Here is a 25526-nt window from a genome sequence, read left to right as displayed (position 1 = left end):
GAAAAGGGTGGGAGTGTATGGAGGTAGTTTGGACACCGATAAAACAGCTCCGGATGGATCAGTGATCAAGGCCTTGGCTGGTTTACACACCCTAGCTCACGAGTTGGCAGTGAACTCAGGGGTGGATACTTCTCTGACTAATTGGGTTAATAGTGTGTTTGGGAGATGGAAAAATGTTATGATTACTGTGTTATGGGCTACCTTCACCTGTGTGACTGTGTTCATTTTGTGCGGATGTGTTTTGATTGCGTGTATGAAAGTTGTCATTTCCAGGACTCTGGAAAAATCAATGACACTTCAGATGGTGATATATGGACCAATCCTAAACTCTGACCAGTGGAATACAAAATACATGGCTCCGGACGTAATAGAAGAATCCGGATCCTTTCACTCGCGAGGAGACCATATTTGATGTTTAGGGAATTTAGATGTTTTCTTGTTTCAATGTATAGACTGTTTTTTCATGAAGATTGTAACGGAAAATCCTGATAAGTAGAGTTAAGATTCTGATGTAGGTTAGAACAGTCATTGAAGTTGATTGTGTGTACATGTACATGTATGGGGTTGTCTTCTTCTAGTATATCATTGATATTTCCATGTAGTGTTTAATGATGGTATGAGTTGTTAAGTCACTTTTAGGGTGGATTGTTTGGAAAATTACGATAAAATGACTGAACAAATTATTTTAAATGGAACTGTAACTAAGTAAACTTATACTCTGTTTTATTATATCTGATAAACAGTATGAGTTCAAAAGAAGGGATTGTGTGACACAGACAAGGAGTAATTAAAGTTAATGAACACCATTCCAACTGGGAAGAAAGGAATGGTCTGTGGATTAAGTAAACAGATAATGTAGTTAACCTATGGTTGAACCGACGAAACTGAGCTCTGGGTTTTTTAGATAAGGAAGTGAGTGCATTCCTAGGTTTTCTGTTAATTAGAACTGTCAGCTAAGTGGTGATCGATAATGTTGGGGGGTCAAAAGTTAATTCAGTTATGTTGTGTGACCTGTGAGTGTGTTAGTAAGTTAGAATGAACTATTAACCTCATTTTGTCCCGGTCGAGAGGAGGGGATTCTGTTAAGCAATGAAATTACGTCATGTTATTGTATATAAACTGTTGCTCGTGGTAAAGTGGCAGCTCGCTCCGAGAATAAATTCTGTTACCTATTATTGAAATGGCTGGTCTCCGTCTATTTTATGCAAACAAGAATCTTACAAATTCTCATAAAATAGATTAAGGGTTTTCAATTAATGAAAACACATTGGCATAATTAAATTACAGTAACAGAAACCTAACCACCCTCAAAAAGCCAAAAAAACACTCAGAACTAATTTGACAAGAGCCAGTCCATCTTTTGTTGGCCAATAAGGTTGCACCATTAGAATGCAAATTTTGTGTGGGCCCAATAAAAACACAAAATATTGTGAAAAACTATCATTCCACTATTAAAATGTTGATATATTAAGGAAATGTTCTGAAATTACAATGTTAATATTTTATATGTCTTTAATAATCACAGAACTGTCTCAAAGTCACAAAGACGAGGCAAACCCACACTTTAGAAGACAAGGATATCCCATTTTATTTTGAGGAGACATTGGTTGTCAGTTAAATTAACTGGCTTACATGCAGATCTTATCTGACAGGCTGCTTAGAACAAAGACGTGCCAGGAAAAACAACAGTCAACAAATGATTGGAAACAATAACCCCGGGAAAAAGGCACATTTCACAACTCCAAATAAGAGTCAGACATACTCATTTAAAATCTTTTCAAAGTGACACATACACTGACACAGAAGAATACACACACAGACAAACACTCTCAGAAACAGTCAATATTCGCTTGAAATCTTACTTCCCCAACCCAGTTCAAAGCATATTGCACATTTGTATTGAAAAGAAGATGAGGAAAAATAAGAAGATGAGTAACTATCCACCACAATCTGGAGGCTTAAAGGAACAACTGACTACTGAATTTTGGAAGGAGCTGCATGCAGAAATGTAATGTTAACAATAATTACCAGAAGGAACCGAAGATTGAAGAAAGGAACCCAATATTGAGAGAAGCAGTGTTACAGAAATAGTCAGCACTCTTTTTCTGTCCTAACACACACAATACCAACAACATGCAGAGGTCTCTCATTCAATAGTCCTCAACAATACTGTACTGCCATCAATATGTTACAATGCATGACTATTAGTCTAATGATTTTAAATAGTGTCAAGCTGTATATATTGATGGGTTAAGAACACCATTGAAGACTGTTAGATAAATACCATAGTTATCAACCCTTACAAACATCTTCAAACCATTTGCAAAAGTCTACGTAAAACACACAAAAGGTCAAACCCAAGGCAATTATGTGCAAACTTGTGCAATGTTGCAGGTGCAAACCATGAATGGCAATAAGTATTTCCCTTTTTGACCAGGTGAGTGCTCATGACAGGCAGCTAACGATACATTTGAGCTATTACTTTAGCACTTACATAGTAAAAGAAAACCACTATTCTAAATGTGACCATGTAATATGGAACCCTACACCACAAAACATGATTTACATTCCCCAACAACAATACTGTTTCACAAAGGTATGACTCCTGTAGTTGGGCTCCAAACTTTGTGACTATAATGGGACATAATATATATTCTATAGAGCAGAGATATATATATAGAGAGATATATAGAACCAGAGGACATGACAATGAGGAGGCAGAAGCGTATAATGTTGACATTAGCATGAGCAGAGCTCGGGGCGAAGAGGATGTTCCCACATGTCTGGAAGTAAAATCTAATTAGTCGATCAAACTGAGCTACCAGGAAACTGTAATAAAACCTCAAGTAAAGAGCTGACGGCAAATCAGCCAGCTGAGAAGTTCTCGTTACGAGCGAGCACGAGACAGATGGTTAAAATCAAAACTTTATTTGCCATATGCACCGAATACAACAAGTGTAGACTTTACCGTGAAATGCTTACTTACAAGACCTTAACCAACAGTTATTGCAAAAAGAGATATACTGGGACTACTGTAGAGGTGTCTTTGTGTGGCACAGTAGGCACTGTACGAGTTTGCTCCTGGTGATGTAGCCAACATAAACCTTCCTGTGTCCATTGATAACTTTCTGGGGTCAAAGTTCAACAGAGAGCAGTCGGGTGCTGACATGGAGTTGATGAAGGGCTGATGATTTGGTGGTGAACAGTAAAACATGAGGGTGGTTTGTATACAGAGTTTGAACTCAAGATCGGTGTCCTGATGACCAGAGATGGAGCTCTGTCATCAGGCCCATCAGTCAGGGATCTGTCATGGACAAAGGTTCATTGTTCACAGGGAAGACGAGGAGAACTAAGGCAGAGCCACCAGTGAGGAATGTAGAAATGCCAGCCATAATAAACTGATTATAACAGATTCATTTAGCTTGCTTTCTTCACCATCCCAAGTTCATTTTAAAGCCACATTAAAGTCTCTCTGCATTGCCATTAGGAACAGGAGCATTGAGTTAGTTGTCAGGTTCTATTTTTCCTCCACTGAGCTCTATCCATAGTTTCAGCATATTCTGTCTTGAGCCACAACACTGTTTCTGAAGGTCCAGAGGAACACTGACACCTCCCTGCTCTATCCTTCCTTCAGTTATTTTGGATTTAAAATGAAGCATTTGGAAACAAGTTGACCAGCTCTTTGTATATGCTTAAAAACAGTGCTGTTGTGTAGTGCAATGCTTTGCTAATACAGTCCGATTGTTCAGCTTGTATTTTTCTACAGAGGGACACTGGAACAGAGTGAACAAGGTCCTCTTCCTTGTGTTCCTACATACGGTAGCAGCTTTCATACAATCGCGAGATATTTGGTCCCTTTCCACAAATGGTATAGATTACTCTTAAAAGGGGTGATCTGCAGTTGATATAATTAATAAATGTAGGTGCTCATTGATTCTTGAAGAATATAACTTATAAATGCCTCATCCGCTTAGTTCAACTCTCAAAACTGATCAGTACCTATAATATGAGCTTGTTGTACTCCAATGTTGTAAACAAAGTAAATGTAAATAAACACTCTATAGCCTCAAAACATGTTTCAAATTATAATTGTGAAATCATGGAAGGCTGGTCCTTGTATGCATAGCTTGATCTATGAATTTGATAATGGTTTACATCTCCAGCCCCAACCTTTTTACCGAAACAGGGACTGTTTGTAAACAAAGTAAATGTAAAGAAACACTATATAGCTTTAAAACATTGTTAAAACTACTATAATTTTGATATCATGGATGGCTAGTCCTTGGATGAATAGCTCGGTCTATGAATTTGATAATGTTTACATTTCTCCAGTCCCATCCTCTAGCTTTTTACTGACACAGGGGTGGGGAGGACACTTTATAAAATGGTTACATTTCTCCAGTCCCATCCTTTGTACTGAAACCAGGGTGGGGAGGACACTTTATAATGGTTACATTTCTCCAGTCCCATCCTTTGTACTGAAACCAGGGTGGGGAGGACACTTTATAATGGTTACATTTCTCCAGTCCCATCCTTTGTACTGAAACCAGGGTGGGGAGGACACTTTATAATGGTTACATTTCTCCAGTCCCATCCTTTGTACTGAAACCAGGGTGGGGAGGACACTTTATAATGGTTACATTTCTCCAGTCCCATCCTTTGTACTGAAACCAGGGTGGGGAGGACACTTTATAATGGTTACATTTCTCCAGTCCCATCCTTTGTACTGAAACCAGGGTGGGGAGGACACTTTATAATGGTTACATTTCTCCAGTCCCATCCTTTGTACTGAAACCAGGGTGGGGAGGACACTTTATAATGGTTACATTTCTCCAGTCCCATCCTTTGTACTGAAACCAGGGTGGGGAGGACACTTTATAATGGTTACATTTCTCCAGTCCCATCCTTTGTACTGAAACCAGGGTGGGGAGGACACTTTATAATGGTTACATTTCTCCAGTCCCATCCTTTGTACTGAAACCAGGGTGGGGAGGACACTTTATAATGGTTACATTTCTCCAGTCCCATCCTTTGTACTGAAACCAGGGTGGGGAGGACACTTTATAATGGTTACATTTCTCCAGTCCCATCCTTTGTACTGAAACCAGGGTGGGGAGGACACTTTATAATGGTTTCAGCTGCTGATTACCGCTGTAATTAAAAGGGTTCACATGCTACAAGAGCAGCATAAAAAGGCACACCGTCCGACCTGTACCAAGTTCTGGAAGGCCTCAGGTAGAGAGAATGTAGAAATACAAGACACCCACACAGAGAAACCGGTCTTTCACAGTCAGTCCGTGTCCTCATTTCTTGGTGTCCTCCAGGATGATGTTGGCTGTGACAAACATGAGGCAGAAGGTAGCCCACACCACTACGAACCACACCCAGAAGGTGTGGCGGAACGGGGACCGGTGCTTGTTGACCTCGTCCGTGCCCAGCATAGGCACCAGGTGGCGCCGGCCATAGTACACCAGTAGGGCGGGGATGACGTACTGGATGCCCGTGCCAGCGTAGGCGCCCGTGATGCCCACCAGGGACTCCAGGTTGTGGGTGCAGAAGGCCACTATGATGGGCGGAACCAGGGTGATGAGGGGGAAGACGATGCGGTCAACCACCCAGGGGTAGGTGCCCCCGTCGCGGTGGAAGAGGGTCTTCCAGTTGTTGCGCAGCGTGACTGCGATAATGGGAAAGTTGGTGCTGATGGTGAAGACGGGGAAGAGGCCCAGGAAGTAGCGCAAAGCGGGGATGTCCAACACGTCACAGTTGTCAGTGAAGTTGAGGGTGTACATGTCGTGTAGCAGCGAGCTGTCGAAGCAGAAGATGGCTGTGAAGGAGAGCAGGCCGTAGAAGCCAAGGATGAGGACATAGTCACACACCACCAGGGTACCCACATGCCTCTTATCAGAGATGGGTGTCACCAGGGAGGGCAGAGAGTGCTGGCACATGAAGGAGTAGACACACACTCCAAACAGGTTTGGCACCCCAGAGATCTGGGCCATACGGGGGTGGCCTTCTCCCCGGCCTTTACCAATACGGATCAGAGCCAGGATAATCATCATGGTGAACGCTGAAAGACACACAGAAAAACAGCGGGTACTGGAGTTAAGCGATGTAACAACACCAAAACAAACAAGTAGTGTGTGTGTGAACATATTAAGACTGTTTCAAGGACAGCCTTTTTCCATCTACGTAACATTGCAAAAATCTGAAACTTTCTGTCCAGAAAAGATGCAGAAAAATTAATCCATACTTTTGTCACTTCTAGGTTAGACTACTCCAATGCTCTATTTTCCGGCTACCCGGATAAAGCACTAAATAACCTTCAGTTAGTGCTAAATACGGCTGCTAGAATCCTGACTAGAACCCCAAAATTTGATCATATTACTCCAGTGCTAGCCTCCCTACACTGGCTTCCTGTTAAGGCAAGGGCTGATTTCAAGGTTTTACTGCTAACCTACAAAGCATTACATGGGCTTGCTCCTACCTATCTTTCCAATTTGGTCTTGCCGTACATACCTACACGTACGCTACGGTCACAAGACGCAGGACTCCTAATTGTCCCTAGAATTTCTAAGCAAACAGCTGGAGGCAGGGCTTTCTCCTATAGAGCTCCATTTTTATGGAATAGTCTGCCTACCCATGTGAGAGACACAGACTCGGTCTCAACCGTTAAGTCTTTACTGAAGACTCATCTCTTCAGTGGGTCATATGATTGAGTGTAGTCTGGTCCAGGAGTGTGAAGGTGAACGGAAAGGCCCTGGAGCAACGAACCGCCCTTGCTGTCTCTGCCTGGCCGGTTCCCCTCTGAGTCACTGGCTATTCCATGCCATCCCTAGGAGGGGTGCGTCACATCACTGACGTAATCTTCCTGTCTGGGTTGGCGCCCCCCCTTGGGTTGTGCCGTGGCGGAGATCTTTGTGGGCTATACTCGGCCTTGTCTCAGGATGGTAAGTTGGTGGTTGAAGATATCCCTCTAGTGGTGTGGGGGCTGTGCTTTGGCAAAGTGGGTGGGGTTATATCCTGCCTGTTTGGCCCTGTCTGGGGGTATCATCGAATGGGGCCACAGTGTCTCCTGACCCCTCCTGTCTCAGCCTCCAGTATTTATGCTGCAGTAGTTTGTGTCGGGGGCTAGGGTCAGTCTGTTATATCTGGAGTACTTCTCCTGTCTTATCCGGTGTCCTGTGTGAATTTAAGTATGCTCTCTCTAATTCTCTCTCTCAGAGGACCTGAGCCCTAGGACCATACCTCAGGACTACCTGGCATGAGGACTCCTTGCTGTCCCCAGTCCACCTGGCCGTACTGCTGCTCCAGTTTCAACTGTTCTGCCTGCGGCTATGGAACACTGACCTGTTCACCGGATGTGCTACCTGTCCCAGACCTGCTGTTTTCAACTCTCTGGAGATAGCAGGAGCGGTAGAGATACTCTTAATGATCGGCTATGAAAAGCCAACTGACATTTACTCCTGAGGTGCTGACTTGCTGCACTACTGTAATTATTATTATTTGACCATGCTGGTCATTTATGAACATTTGAACAGCTTGGCCATGTTCTGTTATAATCTCCACCCGGCACAGCCAGAAGAGGACTGGCCACCCCTCATAGCCTGGTTCCTCTCTAGGTTTCTTCCTAGGTTTTGGCCTTTCTAGGGAGTTTTTCCTAGCCACCGTGCTTCTACACCTGCATTGCTTGCTGTTTGGGGTTTTAGGCTGGGTTTCTGTACAGCACTTTGAGATATCAGCTGATGTAAGACGGGCTATATAAATTACTTTGATTTGTGTGTACGACATTTCAACCAGGTAAAATCAGCTCCCACAGAGGGACTGTTATAGCCTCATGCAGTTTAAATCAAGGCTCCCTTGAGGCTATCTACTAGGAGAGTTGAAAGGGAAGCTTTTACGGTAAAATAAAGCTCAAATTTCCTTTAGACCAAATCAAACCCATATTTTACTTGGTTGAATGCAAACTAAAACACAAAAATACTCAGAGTAAAGTAAAATATTTAATGTAAAAAGTGAATTAAATTGTAAGCTAAATATTGGCCAAATCTATAATACACCTACATCATCTCATGACAACAGTAATAGGATTGGCCGAGTAAAGAAATGACATGGAGGCATTTAAGGATACAGATAATAAATATATATTTTTTTTTACATTCGACTTCGGGTCACCGGGTTCACATTATTGCATATTTCTGATGCCAAATTGTGATCCGGTGCATGCCAACAAGGCAAAGCTACACACCGCTTAATCCCTGAATGCTTTTGATGGGTCCAGATATTGCAACATCCCAGAGGTCAGATTAGGGCCAAACCTCTGGAATGATCCCTTTATGTAGCCCTCCCCTAATCCACCCCTACCTTTCATTATAGCACCACTGTTTTAAAAAATACATTTTAAAGGACAAGCCTTCTACCATTGCTAATCTGAAAGCGATTAATGTTGACAAGGCAAGATCGTTTAGGCCCTAATGGGCTGTGGGAGAGTGCTGAGCTGGCCAGGACGGACACATAACTCAGCTTCCTCCTCTGTTCTCCATGCTGCTAATGCCTGAACATGGCCATCCAGGTAGAAACACAAGCCAGCATCAGTCACCTGACTGCAGAAACAATATGACCTAAACCCCCCCCATCAAAGGGCAGGAGGCTTTAAGCCTCATGAGGATAATACCGAAACCACTTAGTGAGATATTGCCTTCCAGTTGCCTGATCCAGAAACAATCCCGCAGGCAAAGAATACAGCCTATAGGAATGCTATGGATTATATACAGTGTGTGAAGGCTCTCTGACTCTCAGTTCATCCAACCCAAAGTCAGCAGAGGTTGGAGGCTGGGTGGTACAAAAGGCGTCAGCGTCTCCACCTCCTACTGTTTGCGCAAAGGCCATCCCCAAATCGATTGGTGCGACTGCCTCTGTGGCTGTTGGGCTGGGCGTTACTAAATGAGAGCTTTAAGCATGGATGCCAGTCTTATTAAAGGCTCAGTTTCCTGCCTGCCTGCCCCCCCCCCCCCATCCATCCCCTCACCTTCCCAAATCCAAATCAGGCCATTAAACTGGGAATCAGTCACAGACGCACTCCACGGCCCACTCCTCAGCTTTCATCACACTCACACGGGGTGACGTTCAGAACACACATTGCTTCACTACTCACCCCACTACACCATACCACTAGGATCCCACTTCAAAACACACCCACACAGCCCTGTGTAGCTATGCAGGTTAGAGTAGAGCCAAAGCTCTTTTGTACTTGCCGGCAATATCTCAGAATCTATCTGGGCCCAATTGCCAGGAGAGGCAACCCATCAGTGTCAGGGGGGAGGATGGATTGGCTCTTTAGATAGGGCCTGAGTGAGGGGCCAGCAGATTACCAATTCATCTGCAGCAACTGGGGCGGTGGGAGGGGGTATAGGGAGGAGACGGTGGAGAGGGGTGCCACCGGCAGCCTCATCCTCCTTCAAGGTCTCTCACTAGCATCAGGTGAGGTCGGGACAGGAGTGGAGTCCTCTGCTCCAATCCTTCAATGTTTTGTTTTTTTACACTCTTCAGGGCACAGGTGAAATATTCCAGAGCTAGCAAGGGGGAAAGGGGCTGGGAACGTGGAGTTTTAATCTGCCCCTATTAATCAGGTACTGTGTACTTCTGCCGTGGCACTTTAATGTATGTCAGGGGGATGAAATGATTCACTCCAATTACAAGGACATAATGTTCTGAGGAGGGGATGGGGGAAAAACGACCAATGACAGAGGTAGTAGGATAGCTAACAAGTAGTGGGATTATGCCTTTGGAGAGAACAAGCAGAAATAATTTAAGAGTTGTTAACTAACAGGCTAAATGCAAACATCTTATTTTGACTAATGTGATTACTTACTCGTCTTAAAATAGGACAGGATACTCTTAAAAACACCTTTTTCCTTGTGCTTTGTGTGGACTTAGTTTGGGGTGGACACTGAGATAAAGATGCCCAGCAGTGGCCAAAGTCCTACCTGTTGAGGATTTCAGCTCAGATAGTCAAGATTTAATGGATACCTGGCCTACATCCATTGTCAACATTGGCTCAGGACAGGAGAAGCAGCCAGAGCAGAATCCTGTTTTAACACAGTCTATGTAGAGAATGGGACAGTGGGCAGTGGACCAGCACTCAAGGACATCGGCAAATAAGAGCAAATAACACCTTCACAACAAGTATAATCCCCAAAGACATCACATCAAAACATATGGAAAAACTATGCAGATGAGGTCAACACTCAATGTGCTAACATGAGCCACATTGGGACTCTGAGAATACACTGTGTATTGTAGTGACGTTGTCTTTGTATCTTCATCTGACTGGACATGAGAGACTGTCAGTGGGGGTGGTTATCAGCTGTCCCTCTCACTTCAGGCATGGAACACAATGTTCTGTATGACAGTCTGCCTGCTGTACTCTCCCTCTCTCTCGCAGAGAAGTAATGTACATCCGCTGTGTGTGAAACAGCCATCAAAAGGAGCCGTCCCGCTGGTCATGACAGAGGACGGACAGCGGGAGACGCTTCTCCTCTATTCCCTGACATTAACGGTAACAGGCTATACAGGAAGGAACATGGGCGGAGGGCGTTTAATTAAGAGTCTTATAGGACGGGACGCCACGCACACCTAGTGTACAGATGCTTAACCTTCACCAGAGCAACAGGTCTTTTCTCTGCCAGCAAGGCTGAAATGTTAGGTTGTCGTGGTGCAACAAGCACAGTGATTCATCACACTCCCCTCGTATCCCCTCGGTGAGGCCCATGGAAGCCTGGAGGAAAATGGCACTGGTATTTATGTTACAGTCTTCTTCATCTTGATGTATCTGTCTCTGATGCCGCAGCCCAGCGCGCTCCTCTCGGCAGGGTTTGAACTGTAAAACCCCTGGCGACACGGTCAGTGACTGGCTCCTTTATGAGGGAAGGGCCACGCTTTAAAAAGCTGATAGAAAACGTTGCTCTTTTCCTACCATACGGCGGCACAGGCTAAGTTTGGGACAAGGAGGCTCGGCATCGCGCCTCAAATTGATAGTGAATGGCAAAAAGGCATAGCGGCTCCGCGGGTATCAACACAGGCTGATCAGACAGTGTGAAGGGCAGGGAGAGTTTGGGTGAAAGATGTTTTTTTAACCATGACTTTCAGGTCAAGATGTATCACATGGTATTAGAGTGGAATGACATTGGCAGCAATCTTTGACACAGCTAGAATTTCTCTCCTATGGCAGAGGAGATGGAGTGACAGAGAATTTCTCTATGGCTCTGATCCCAACTATCATGCTTTAGTGCTCATTAAAGACAAGGCCTCATTTGTCTTACTTAAGGCACTGAACTAACTCTTATCTTTGAAAGAGAATGATAATTGATAAGATGAAAGAACTGGACACTAAGTAGAACAAAGTACATTTTGATAATGTACTCATTCATCATTCCTTTGCAACTGGATCATGCTACACGAGTTAGGGCAACCATGTGTGGGTTTTATAGTACTTGGTGGAGCCTTAACTGAGAATCTCAATGTTTTATCTGTCTAACTGCGAGGAATAGGAGGAACTCTTTGATCACTAGGAGTGCTTTAGAGGCACGGGGACAGTGGAGAGAAAATCCAACATAGTTAGTCAGATTACAAGCCATTGGTAATAGCATAGAGCCAGCATTAAGTAAGTCATTGCATCATAAATTCACAGCAAATTAAACATTTTTCACCGCCGTAATGATTAAAAAAATATTTAAAAATGGTACATTTTACATTCCTTCTTGTGGCCATATTGCTCTCCTTTCTCTAAAGGGCAGTGGCATTGACTTCCTGATGGAGTCTACTCTGAAGCACTCTTTTCACCCTCCTGGTAATCCTCAATTAACAATGGACACTCCTTCTTGCCTCTCCATCGATGGACACTCAGGTGAAAAACTCATGAATTCAGATGGGATGAGCCATTTTCTTTGCAGGGATATCTCTGATGATATGGTGATCACCTGGACTTTTACATTAACACTCTCTGCTCTTCACGCCTGTCTGCAGGTTACACTCGTCATACGGCATCGGGGAGGGACTGAGTGCATTGTGTAGGTGTCAAACAGTCACATATCACATCCACATAACTGCTATCGGTGATATATAGCACTTCAATGGGGATGGCAATGACCATCTGGGGAATGTTTAAACTTAAACGCCCCCCAGAGGAGGCACGTATCTCCAGTGGTAGCAAACAAAGAGTTTGCGGTTAAGCCAAGGTTGGCCGGCACTCTCAACCCCCCAAGGAACTGTAGAATACAGTATCTGTGGAAGACGGACTCCTCTTCAGCCGCTGTCCTGTGACGGGTTTCCTTGACTTCATTAAGGAGCACAAAATGACTTCAGACTTCAGGTGAGGAGCTTTGAAGCACACCACTGTTCTGATTTTGTGAGTAGTACACTCCCTGTACCATTGCTTTTGCGCTTGATGTGGGAAGAAGTGTCTATAATAACAGTTGACAGGTCAAGGGCTTTTCATGTGCTTTCATCTTTCTGACATTAAAAGACATACGGGATATTATTCTAGCAAAGGCTTTGACAGTAGATAGGAACATTAATCTCTACTGGTATACAAACTGGCCTCTTGCTACTTCCATTGCCTAACAGATTCAAATCCAAGTCCCACTCCAGCAGCACTCCTTTGCAGCAATCATCCCATCATTAATTAAAGGGCAACTCCACCACTTTTCAAACTCATTTTAATTATCTCCAGCACCAAACCAGTGTTTACATAATTTGTGAAAACAGTGTTTCTATGATCTGTGGTTAAAACAATAAGAAAGGACATTCTCTCATCACAGGGTAAGATTTAAAAGTAAAAAAAGTGTTTAAAACATTTTAACATTATTTTTTTCTATAAAACATAGAAATGCACAGTTTTCACATATGTAGACACTGGTATTGTGCTGGAGATAATGAAAATGAGTTTGAAAAGTGGTGGAGTTGCCCTTTAAATTAGATGAGACCACTTCGTTGAGTCTCAGTGGCAATGAGCAGCTCTGGCAGTTTGTCCGATTTCTGGGTTTGCAGAATCTTTTACTGCAGATGTTTTTTTGGTGATATCCTATAATGGCATAGTCTTGGTTATCAGAAGCAGGGGGAGAGAACAGCCACGGCGTGTGTGATAGCTGGTGATAATGGCCTGCTAGCCTGGCTACTTCGAGACAAGCCCCGTGATCAGGGTGTGCAGTACCGCAGCAGGGCTGCCATTTAACACCCCATACAGCAGCTCAACTCCACCGGGCAGAGCAGAGTTCAACTCCATGACGTTATCTACAGTGTTCACGAAAACATCAATTAGTCCAATCGCTCAACCGCGCCGCTGCAAATTGCACATTCGGCCAAAGATTAGAAACAAAATGCACCTACCTTCCTTACCATAAGGCTGAGCTAAGCCACGCTCCAAACACTGGGATCTCGAAAACACATCCGCTTGAGGCTGCCTTGAGGTCAGCCCCCCCCCCCCCTTTAACTTCTCAACCACAAACGTTTAAAACCAACAACCTCTTCTGTGCTACTGCTGACATTTTTTTAAATTGTATAACAAACTAATAGAAGTCAAATGTTTATGTAAATTCAGTGGGTGGTTGCACCAGGTTAGTTAAAACACCCATCCAACAGTAATTAAACATTCAGTTCTTGCAGAATATAAATGTATTTTTTCTTCTGACCATATCAAATAATTTATTGAGCATAGAAAGCTTGGCTCGTGATGCAATGGACGTACAAGGCAGACAAGATATAAATAAACCAAATTCTCGTCTGCTTCTGTCTTCAATATCAAATCCTGTTCAGGTCTGACATTTTTTTCAAATGAGACAAAGGTAAAATGTTCAAAGCAAGTTGTGCATTTGACCTCTAGTATTCCTGCCAATCAATGACGAAACCCAAAGAAAGAGTGTACACTACAACACCAGACTGCAGTTAAAACTACATTCTAGAAGCACAGTCCTCCCTCACCTCCCTCTCAGACAAGGAAATGGAGGCGACGACGACAACACGGTGAGGTGAGCGGGGGACGGAAGTCAACAGTCATGATTAAGGGCTTAGTTGTCAGGGTATTGAGCTACAACTGACCCCAGGCAACACCACAGCAGAAGACATCCTACAAGTTTTCCCCTAATCACCTCCTAGAAATTGTGTTCACTATCAAAACTAAGGTCTCATTACAAAATGAAACACCAAACACCAATACTAAAAAGGATCAAGAAGAGGTGCCCAAAAACAAATAGGGAAAAAAGCTGCCTACGTGTATTTCTCTATATATACAGTGGGGCAAAAAAGTATTTTGTCAGCCACCAATTGTGCAAGTTATCCCACTTAAAAAGATGAGAGAGGCCTGTAATTTTCATCATAGGTACACTTCAACTATGACAGACAAAATGAGAAAAAAAATCCAGAAAATCACATTGTAGGATTTTTAATGGATTTATTTGCAAATTATGGTGGAAAATAAGTATTTGGTCAATAACAAAAGTTTCTCAATACTTTGTTATATACCCTTTGTTGACAATGACATAGGTCAAACTATTCTGTAAGTCTTCACAAGGTTTTCACACACTGTTGCTGGTATTTTGGCCCATTCCTCCATGCAGATCTCCTCTAGAGCAGTGATGTTTTGGAGCTGTTGCTGGTCAACATGGACTTCATGTTCATCAACTCCCTCCAATAATTTTCTATGGGGTTGAGATCTGGAGACTGGCTAGACCACTCCAGGACCTTGAAATGCTTCTTACGAAGCCACTCCTTCGTTGCCCGGGTGGTGTGTTTGGGATCATTGTCATGCTGAAAGACCCAGCTACGTTTCATCTTCAATGCCCTTGCTGATGGAAGGAGGTTTTCATTCTTTCCTTTACCCGGATCAGTCATCCTGGTCCCTTTGCAGAAAAACAGCCCCAAAGCATGATGTTTCCACCCCCATGCTTCACAGTAGGTATGGTGTTCTTTGGATGCAACTCAGCATTCTTTGACCTCCAAACACGACGAGTTGAGTTTTTACCAAAAAGTTATATTTTGGTTTCATCTGACCATATGACATTCTCCCAATCTTCTTCTGGATCATCCAAATGCTCTCTAGCAAACTTCAGACGGGCCTGGACATGTACTGGCTTAAGCAGGGGGACACGTCTGGCACTGCAGGATTTGAGTCCCTAGCGGCGTAGTGTGTTACTGATGGTAGGCTTTGTTACTTTGGTCCCAGCTCTCTGCAGGTCATTCACTAGGTCTCCCCGTGTGGTTCTGGGATTTTTGCTCACCGTTCTTGTGATCATTTTGACCCCACGGGGTGAGATCTTGCGTGGAGCCCCAGATCGAGGGAGATTATCAGTGGTCTTGTATGTCTTCCATTTCCTAATAATTGCTCCCACAGTTGATTTCTTCAAACCAAGCTGCTTACCTATTGCAGATGCAGTCTTCCCAGCCTGGTGCAGGTCTACAATTTTGTTTCTGGTGTCCTTTGACAGCTCTTTGGTCTTGGCCATAGTGGAGTTTGGAGTGTGACTGTTTGAGGTTGTGGACAGGTGTCTTTTATACTGATAACAAGTTCAAACAGGTGTCATTAATACAGGTAACGAGTGGAGGAAGAAGAAGAAGTTACAGGTCTGTGAGAGCCAGAAATCTTGCTTGTTTGTAGGTGACCAAATACTTATTTTCCACCATAATTTGCAAATAAATTCATTAAAAATCCTACAATGTGATTTTCTGGATTTCTTTTCTCATTTTGTCTGTCATACTTGAAGTGTACCTATGATGAAAATTACAGGCCTCTCTCATCTTTTTAAGTGGGAGAACTTGCACAATTGGTGGCTGAATAAATACTTTTTTGCCCCACTGTATATATCAAAACTCAACAGAGATGTGAGTAAAGCGGATCTGAGCTCGGTTTATGTTTTGTTTCTGAAAGAGAAGTGTCAAACTAAGACATCTACATCTGCATTGGTTGCTGTTTGGGGTTTTGGCTGGGTTTCTGTACAGCACTTTGTGACATCGGCTGATGTCAAAAGGGCATTATAAATACATTTGATTGAAGACATATTTTCTATCTGAACAACTCCATGGTCAGTGTTGACTAGAAGTAATGTCCGTTGTGACAAGAAAAGGAATGATGCATTCCAATCTGCAGTTTTCCTTTAATGCAAATTTCAGGACTTCTGAGCTGTGCTGATGTTGGAAAGTTCATGAACGCCCAGCCATACTTCAACATTCCCCGTGAGACGCACTCTACATTAGCCTCTCTGGGCAAACTCTTAGGTTCTGCTCAATCAGCCACTAGTAGAGGTCCCTCCCTGACCTTCAAAAACAAATACTACCCTCTCTCTCTGCTTGAAATGGCAATAGGTAGCTGTAACGCTCCCTGGTTACTCCCTAAACCAAGACAGTGGGATGGACTGGATAGGGATCCACAGATCACTGTGGGCTGGGGCCTGTGGTTTCAGCTATTCATTTCTCCAGAGAGAGTAAAAGCCCTAGTTGATTTCACAGCCTCTTTTCCTATTGAGCCAGAGGTTACTCCACACAAAGCTTGGCTGGGGTGGTGTAGCTCACCATGTCTAGAAAAACAAATGTGACAGTGGGAGGACAGTGTTCTCAGAATGCATGATTTCTCCATTCCCAGCATACAGTAGGATCTATATGCCATGGCTGTAAGGGTAATAAATAGTGCCTCGGAGGCTCTTCACCTATCCATCCATCCATCCCTGTGGAGACAGAAGCGGGGTGAATAATGCTCGTTTACCGAGCTAGGTGCCTTTCCGTCTATTCCTCTCCACTCAATATCAATTAAAGCGCCGGCTCTTAACCCTCCTCCCGGTCTGCTGTCGAGTGCAGATAATGATCCCCCTCTTTCTCTTCACAGTGTGCTGCTAGAGAGGATGGGGACAAGGTAACAAGGCAGCAAGCTTTATCTATTCACATAACTCACCCAATGGAGATGGGTTTCAACAAACAAGCGTGTGAGCACCTACGGGAGTTCATAGAGACTGGGTGCAGTATGTGAGCGATATAGTCATTCAACTAAGAGCCTATGAGGTCATCAGGCAACAGAACTGTGACATTAAAAGATGGGTCAGGGGAACCGAGTATAGAGTAGGAGGAATAATAAACACGAACGGGAAACGCAAATGGGTCTGGAAACAGGGCTACACAAAGTTTCTAATGGCTCCAGCAAAGTGGGACCATGGACAGAAGCAGCTACAAGCAGAGTGATGGGATCACAACTGGGAAAGGAGATGGAGTTACAAGAGGAATACACATATGGACTACTATGTCCACAGTGGGGGAAGACAAAACGTGTGTAGTGAGCTTGTTTGGACAGGGGGGCTCAGCTGAGTGACACTGACAAGGCCACAGGCAGTGAGCAGGGCACAGGGTTTCAACACATCTCACCTAACATTCCCCACACTGCTCTGCACCCCTCATCCACCACTATCATCACCCCCCCACCCCCCCATAGGGCATCATGGGTGAGTGGAGAGGCAGGCAGGTGAGCCTGGCCACCTGGCTCCTTGTCTAGGGCGAGTAATGAGTATGAAAGAGAAGGGCCATAAGAAAAGAATGGAGATGGAAGTGGCTGAACGGGGGACATAACTACGCAGGTATCAATATCTGGTATCTTAGAAGACAAGAAAGGATCTGATAGTGGTGGAAATTCATTAAATCCGGCAAATGCAGGCTAATGTAAAAATGAAGAAAAAGGTGACTAACATGCACTGTCAGTTTTGTCAGACAGTTTGCTATAATGCAGTTATAATTTAAAGGATAACTGCATACTGGTTGGCACTAGAAAAAAAGGAAAACCTCAGTAGCACTAATTGCTTATTAAAATATATGAGTTGTCAATAGGTGAGAATCCTGTGGTTCGATGTAGTGATATGGTTTCAGAGTGACAAGAACATTAATATAATTGCTGTCTAAAAACGTACCATACTGTACTACATCAGTGTCATTATGGAAATCATTTGACAAAAAAAAAAACCCTGGAGGACTTGTTACGAGTTTCAAACAAGACATTAAGACATTCTCAGTCTCATCATAAGCTGTCTCATAAAAAAAATATATATATTCTTACATTTGAGGGTTTTGTTTTGTTAGCGACACTTCATTAACATTAATGAGGATCTGTTGTTCATGCTTATTTGGGGGCTTTAAGGTGCGGAGAAGGAGTCACAGGATGATTCGAAGATACCTGGTACCTGAAGGTGTAAAACCATGGGCCTAATCCAGAGACGTATTCACAGTGCATACTAATGACATTCTTAAAACAATCATGAATCCCATCATCGTGACAGAAATAAGAGGTTTACTATTAGTTTCACTATATCGTTGGTATTAAATTCCTCCCTTGAGACCAAAGCTTTGTTAAGTCACAACCTTCGCCAAGACATAAGCTATGCTACAGTACACGCGTATTTTATTTTAATTTAACTAGGCAAGTCAGTTAAGAACAAATTCTTATTTTCAATGACGGCCTAGGAACAGTGGGTTAACTGCCTGTTCGGGGGCAGAATGAAAGCTCAGGGATTTGAACTTGCAACCTTTCGGTTTCGGCTAGTCCAACGCTAGTCCAACGCTCTAACCACTAAGCTACCCTGCCGCCCCGGCATTCAAGTCCAACAACGTGTCCAATTCAGCAGCTTCAGTGGGTGAAAAGAGTGGAGCTAAATCAGAGTGAGGAGATGAGTCAGAGGACACGTGATAAAATGGATAACAGGTGAAATGAATCACTCCCGAGTCCCATTTTCTTGCTGCAGGGCAACGATAAAGCACAGTATCTTTAACAGGACAGACAATCAATGCCTTGAGAGCATAACACATCCTCTTTAACCACAAGGCCCTCGAAATGACCACATACATAATCAAAATCGCTTTTAAATGGGAAACGTTTGAGGAATTGGAAAACATAGGTTACCTCGCAAACATTGAACTGGTGCCAGAGGCTATAACTTTGAAAGAAGGACAGCTAAAGATTGTATAAATGACCCAATAACAGTCATGGAGAAAAAGACACAGAATACATTCTGGCTGACGATGCATTGGCTCGGTAATCAATTATTTGCCTTGAAGTGGTACCCTTTGTGCTGAACCCACTCGCTCGCTTTAAGTTTATGGCCAGAGCATCATGCCATAAAAAACTAATATATACACTGAACAAAAATATATACGAAACATGTAAAGTGCTGGTCCCATGTTTCATAAAAGATCCCAAAAATGTCCCATATGCACAAATAGCGTATTTCAGTAAAATGTTGTGTACAAATTTGTTTACATCCCTGGGGACAATAAAATGCCATTAAAATGTGCAGTTTTGTCACAGATGTTTTGTCACAATGCCACAGATGTCGCAAGTTGAGGGAGCATGAATTGGCATGCTGACCACAGTAAATCCTCCAGATCTGTTGCCAGATAATTGAATGTTAATTTCTCTACCATAAGCCGTCAGTGTAGAGAATTTGACAGGACGTCCAACTGGCCTGTAACCATGCTAGCCCAGGACCTTCACAGCTGGCTTCTTCACCTGCAGATCTTCTGAGACCGGATGAAACCCGATAATTAACTGTACTGGGCAGATGTGTGGGCGAGCGGTTTGCTGATGTCAACATTGTGAACAGAGTGCCCCATGATGGCGGTGGGGTTATGGTAGGAGCAGGCATAAGCTACAGACAACAAACACAATCACATTTTGAATGCACTGAGATACCGTGACGAGATCCTGATGCCCATTGTCATGCCCGTTGCCATTCATCTGCCGCCATCACCTCATGTTTCAGCATAATGCACAGCCCCATGTCGCAAGGATTTGTACACAATTCCTGGAAGCTGAAAATGTCCCTGTTCTTCAATGGCCTGCATACTCACCAGACATGACACCCATTGAACATGTTTGGGATGCTCTGGATACAACCTGTACGACAGCATGTTCCAGTTCCCGCCAATATCCAGCAACTTCACACAGCGGAAAAACATTCCACAGGCCACAATCAACAAGAGATGTCGCGCTGCATGAGGCAAATGGTGGTCACACCAGATACTGACTGGTTTTCTGACAACTCCCCTACCTTTAAAAAAAAAGGTATCTGTGACCAATAAATGCACAGCTGTAGTCCGTGTCATGTGAAGTCCATATATTAGGGCCTAATGAATTGATTCAATTGACTGATTTCCTTAAACTGTAACTAAGTGAAATTGTCTTTGAAATGGTTGCATATTTATTTATATTTATATTTTTGTTCAGTGTACTTATGCGTTACCGAATGGAGGAACATTTTTCCATTTGCCGGATGTATTTTTTTATTGCGCATCCAATTACTCGAGACCTTTGTCAGTGAGCTCTCTCTTTCAGGGTTGGATAGGCTGGTATAGCCAGACAAACAAGCCCTAAAGGTTTAGCAGCAAATCTAGTACAGACAGATGCGGTTTCTGTGTGAAAATGAGACTAGAGACTCTGTAGAGACAGGGTGGAGAGGTCAGACAGGCTATGCTGCCCCTGTCCTGATAACAGCATCACATAAATTGCCAGAAAACTCTTCAACACAAATTTCAGAGGGCAAAATCAGTTGAATACGTCTTTAGACAGCCACTTGCCTTTCATGTAAAAAATAAAAGCAGTACTTAAATTGATCAATTAGGTTAGGTCTCCAAAGTGAATTCCTCTGAGATTAGCTAAACATTAGAAACTTACCTAAACTGAAAAAATAAATAAAAATTGACACTAGAGATTTAGGACTCAAGCATGCTGTCCAGCCCATTCATTTTTCTTCAGCCGTCTTTTCCTCCTAAACCTTGGCCCATAATGTTTTTCTTATAGGATTTAAAACGGTCTCCAACCCTGTGTTTGATGGCTGCATAAACCCCTCAGCCTTCAGTGCCCTATGCTTTAAAGGCAGGCCATCTATCCCCATGCTCCGTGGCACCGGTGCAGTAAGGAAACAAAGAGCTGCCACTGCGGCCATTTTGAATCATTAGCTGGTGCTGTAGAGAGGCCTGTAGAGGTGACACAGCCAATCAATCACAGGTAGAGCCAGGGGAGGGCGGGGATATAAAGTGGAGTGGAAGGGGTGTAGCCAGAATCCCAGGGTGCTTTGTAGATAGCCAGATAATGAACAGTGTGTGTTATTTATGTGCACGCAACTGTGTGTGTGTGTTTGTGCATGCGCGCCTGTGTGTGTGTGTGTGTGTGTGTGTGTGTGTGTGTCTGCCCTGTGTGTTGTTGTGGGTGCCAGTAGTATGTCCACACGGGGGTGGCGGCAGAGCCATGATTCAGTAGTGTTGTGATTTTAACAGCAGGTCCAGGACGGGCGGTTTATTTTCGTTCGTCGCCCTGTGAGTGACGGTCCAATCAGGCCTGGGACGGGCTGTCAGGCCTGTCAGGCTGAGGGATGAGAGGAGATGGGAATCAGGACACGGAGCAGGACTGCAATATGATCGACGGTCCCAGGCACAGGAGCCACAGAGAGGAGAGGGGAGAGGAATGAAAGAGGGAGAGGAAGAGGAGGACTGCTCCCACCAATGTTCAGACCGTCAGCCAGGTGGAATAAAGTGTTGTTTTTTTCTAAACATTTGCAACAGTGACAAAGAGCAATCTGGGAGAAGGCGTGAGACCGTGACCCGGGGATAATGGAGTGTGATATTTAATGGAAGGAAAGACACACCCTCCATCATGCAGACAAACTTGGAAGAGATAATGCACATTAAAGTGCTTCCTAAATAAATACCCATGACCGATTTACCGTTTCGATAAAGTTCCTGGGAATTTCACAGCTTGAATTGCTCTGCCTACAAAATAAATTGAGAACCACATTTAATGTGATTATTTGAAGATGTGTGCCTTGAGCCTGTCCAGAGCAACCTTTATCAGCCTATGGTGTTTGTATACCTTAAGGTAAGATAGGTTACTCTTACCGATCCAGCGCATGAGTGAGGTGAGGATCTGGAGGTATTTAGTCTTCTGAGCATCGAAGAAGACGAAAGGGCCCAACATCACAGTGAATATGCTCTGTAAAGAGGGAGAGATCATCTTAAAACACATTGGAAATCACTTTATACAACATATTCACAAACCAGTGTGTGTTTGGGTTGTGTTTATACTTCCACAGCATGGGAAATAAATGACAAATGGTACAATTGGATTTTTCCAAGATGAAAATAGAGATAAAACTCTGTCTCATGAGAACATGAGGCGATTTATTCCCTTTCCACCCAATATACACCAAGATGCCAAACCCCAAAATAAAACATTTAAGTTGAAATTCTTTGAAGCCATCATAGTACCGATTGCCTCATAACAAAGATGGGTCTTATCGAGAGTTGCAATCATCAGTGGCTTCAGCACCCTCTCTCTATTCCCCATCTATCCCATTCTCTCTGACAATCCCATGTCTGATAGCGGACGTTGAGTGACGTGTGATCTCAAGGCCAGTCACTTCAGTGGCATGTCATCTGAAGAGGAGCCTGCAGGGTAGAACTCACACAGTCAAACACAATGATCTCTAACAGGGCCTGGGGGTGAGAGCTCAATCAGGAGACAAAAGTGGAGACAGAAAGACAGAAAGATACAGATGGAGAAATGTTCCACTCAGAAAACTGATCTGCTCCAGTCACTCTCCATCTCCAGGACCTCTGACCCCTCCCATGAACCTCCCTAACTCCACCCTCCCCCACCCATAGCTCTCCCCTTCCCTCTGTGCTGTATTTACAGGGTGGGCCCATGGGTTGTGGGGGCAGGACACAGTGGTCAGTGTTGGTGACATAAGTGTGAGACAGGACAGAGAATGTTGACAGCCTCTACCTGCACAAGGAGGCCATCCACTGGGGACAGGGAAGGGTACAGTGCTGGCTGGATGCTAATGCCAAGGACGCAACAGAGTGAGACCAGCCGACACGGAAGGGTGGGACCAGACTCATTTAAAAACTTCTTACGGCTGAGATCCCGCTAACGGGATCGATATGACAACAGCCAGTGAAAGTGCAGGGCGCCAAATTCAAACAACAGAAATCTCATAATTAAAATTCCTCAATCATACAAGTATTTCACACCATTTTAAAGATACACTTCTTGTTAATCCCACCACAGTGTCCGATTTCAAAAAGGCTTTACGATGAAAGCACACCAAACAATTATGTTAGGTCAGTACCTAGTCACAGAAAAACACAGCCATTTTTCCAGCCAAAGACAGGAGTCACAAAAAGCAGAAAGAGATAAAAATTAATCACTAACCTTTGATGAGCTTCATCAGATGACACTCATAGGACTTCATGTTACACAATACATGTATGTTTTGTTCGATAAAGTTCATATTTATATAAAAAAATCTGAGTTTACATTGGCGCGTTAAGTTCAGTAATGTTTTGCTTCCAAAACATCCGGTGATTTTGCAGAGAGCCACATCAATTTACAGAAATACTCATAATAAACATTGATAAAAGATACACAAGTGTTATGCATGGAACCTTAGATACATTTCTCCTTAATGCAACCACTGTGTCAGATTATTTTTGAAACTTTACGGAAAAAGCACACCAATAATCGGAGTACGGCGCTCAGACACAAAAACAAGCCATACAGATACCCGCCATGTTGTGGAGTCAACAGAAGTCAGAAATAGCATTATAAGTATTCAAATACCTTTGATGATCAGAATGCACTCCCAGGAATCCCAGTTCCACAATAAATGTTTGTTTTGTTCGATAAAGTCCATCATTTATGTCCAATACCTCCTTTTTGTTCGCGCATTTAGTTCACAAATCAATATTCACGACGCGCAGGCCAGACGAAAAGTAAAAAAGTTCCGTTACAGTTCGTAGAAACATGTCAAACGATGTATAGAATCAATCTTTAGGATGTTTTTAACATAAAACTTCAATAATGTTTCAACCGGAGAATTCCTTTGTCTTTAGAAATGCAATGGAACGCAGCTACCTCTCACGGGCGCGCGCCTGACTGAGCTCATGGCCTTCTACCAGACCTCTGGTTGAAACAGCTCTCATTCTCTCCTCCTTCACAGTAGAAGCCTCAAACAAGGTTCTAAAGACTGTTGACATATAGTGGAAGCCTTAGGAAGTGCAATCGGACCAAATGTACACTATCTTGGATAGGCAAAGAGTTGAAAAACTACAAACCTCAGATTTCCGACTTCCTGGTTGAATATTTTCTCAGGTTTTTGCCTGCCATAGGAGTTCTGTTATACTCACAGACATCATTCAAACAGTTTTAGAAACTTCAGAGTGTTTTCTATCCTAATCTACTAATAATGTACATATCTTAGCTTCTGTGCCTGAGTAGCAGGCAGTTTACTCTGGGCACCTTATTCATCCAAGCTACTCAATACTGCCCCCCAACAATAAGAAGTTAAGACATTATTTCCAGAATTATGGATGAGAATTGTGAATCCCACGTGTCAGGAGACGAAAGTGCTGAATAGTACTTAATACCAGCTACGAGTGACTGCTACAAATCAGTGCAGAATTCCCGAAAATGTACTACATCTTGGAGCGACGGACATACATTTGCAATACTCATTAATGTGTAATGGAGGAGGTATTATGGAAAGTGTGGACTGTCCTAAAGAAGGTTAAGTCGTTAACGGTTGAGTGACAGTGAGACATATTTCAGCGCTGAATGGTCAGTGGTGCCTGGGTCTGTCTCTGTACCTGTGGTATGAGACAGTCTAACGTGTCATACTTCATCCTCCAGCCAGACAACAGTCCATCACAGGCCTGATGATACCTCCCATCCATCTGCCACCAAGTGATGGACTGCTACCACTCTTGGCCTGAGAAGACATGGTATATGCCATCTCAGAAGTGGGGGATATGCGCTTGTCAAGAATAGGGCAGCAGGTAGCCTAGGGTTAGAGCATTGGACTAGTACCGAAAGGTTGCAAGATCAAATCCCCGAGCTGACAAGGTAAAAATCTGTTGTTCTGCCCCTGAACAAGGCAGTTTACCCACTGTTCCTAGGCCGTCATTGAAAATAAGAATTGGTTCTTAACTGACTTGCCGAGTTAAATAAAGGTAAAATAAAAAGGGCCCTCAAGGCTTTACATTGGAGAGAGAGAGAGTCTACTGGACCGGACAAAGACCCATATAAACAGAGATTCTCCATGAACGTGAAGAGCATGTTAGAACGGGACCTTTACACTGCCATAGCTGGAGGCAACATATGGTCTCTACAGAAGAGGAGATAGTTCTGTGGATGAGACTCTGGTGTTGGCCTGGTGTTAAGGCAGTTGTGCGCATGTGGCTGGAGGGGTCTGCTATGAAATAAAAATGTTTTTAAAACAAACAAAAAAGTAAGAAAACAGGAGATGATGCAAACGAGAAAAGAAACAAAGTTATCATTTTAAAACTGATCTTGTTTATAAAAAAATAAAAATAAGAGTGGGGAGGCATAGTGGCTGATGAATTTCACCCTTCTTGTGCAGTCAGCACCACACATGAATCAAGACCCCCTCCTCTAACCAATTACAACCTCCCACCACCACAGCCAGACAATAAGGCCTCAGGACACTGGACTGCAC

At 43.5% G+C, this 25526-nt stretch overlaps 1 protein-coding gene across 1 annotated transcript in view; it reads right to left on the bottom strand.

The window, feature by feature from the left end:
• Positions 1-1560: 1560 nt before the first annotated feature.
• Positions 1561-25526, bottom strand: part of LOC109897392 (transmembrane protein 104) — a 95039-nt gene continuing 71073 nt past the window's right edge. The window contains exons 9-10 of the mRNA XM_031834658.1: positions 21910-22003; positions 1561-6067 (exon numbers count right to left, since the gene is read on the bottom strand). Of these exons, the coding sequence (XP_031690518.1) occupies positions 5304-6067; positions 21910-22003 (858 nt within the window). The 3' untranslated portion in view covers positions 1561-5303. The remainder of the gene's footprint in view (positions 6068-21909; positions 22004-25526) is intronic.

This window comes from Oncorhynchus kisutch, linkage group LG10 (assembly GCF_002021735.2).
Source record: "Oncorhynchus kisutch isolate 150728-3 linkage group LG10, Okis_V2, whole genome shotgun sequence".
NCBI classification, from domain to species: domain Eukaryota; kingdom Metazoa; phylum Chordata; class Actinopteri; order Salmoniformes; family Salmonidae; genus Oncorhynchus; species Oncorhynchus kisutch.
Note: the sequence above shows the minus strand (reverse complement) of the source record. Positions and strands in the feature narration are given on the sequence as shown.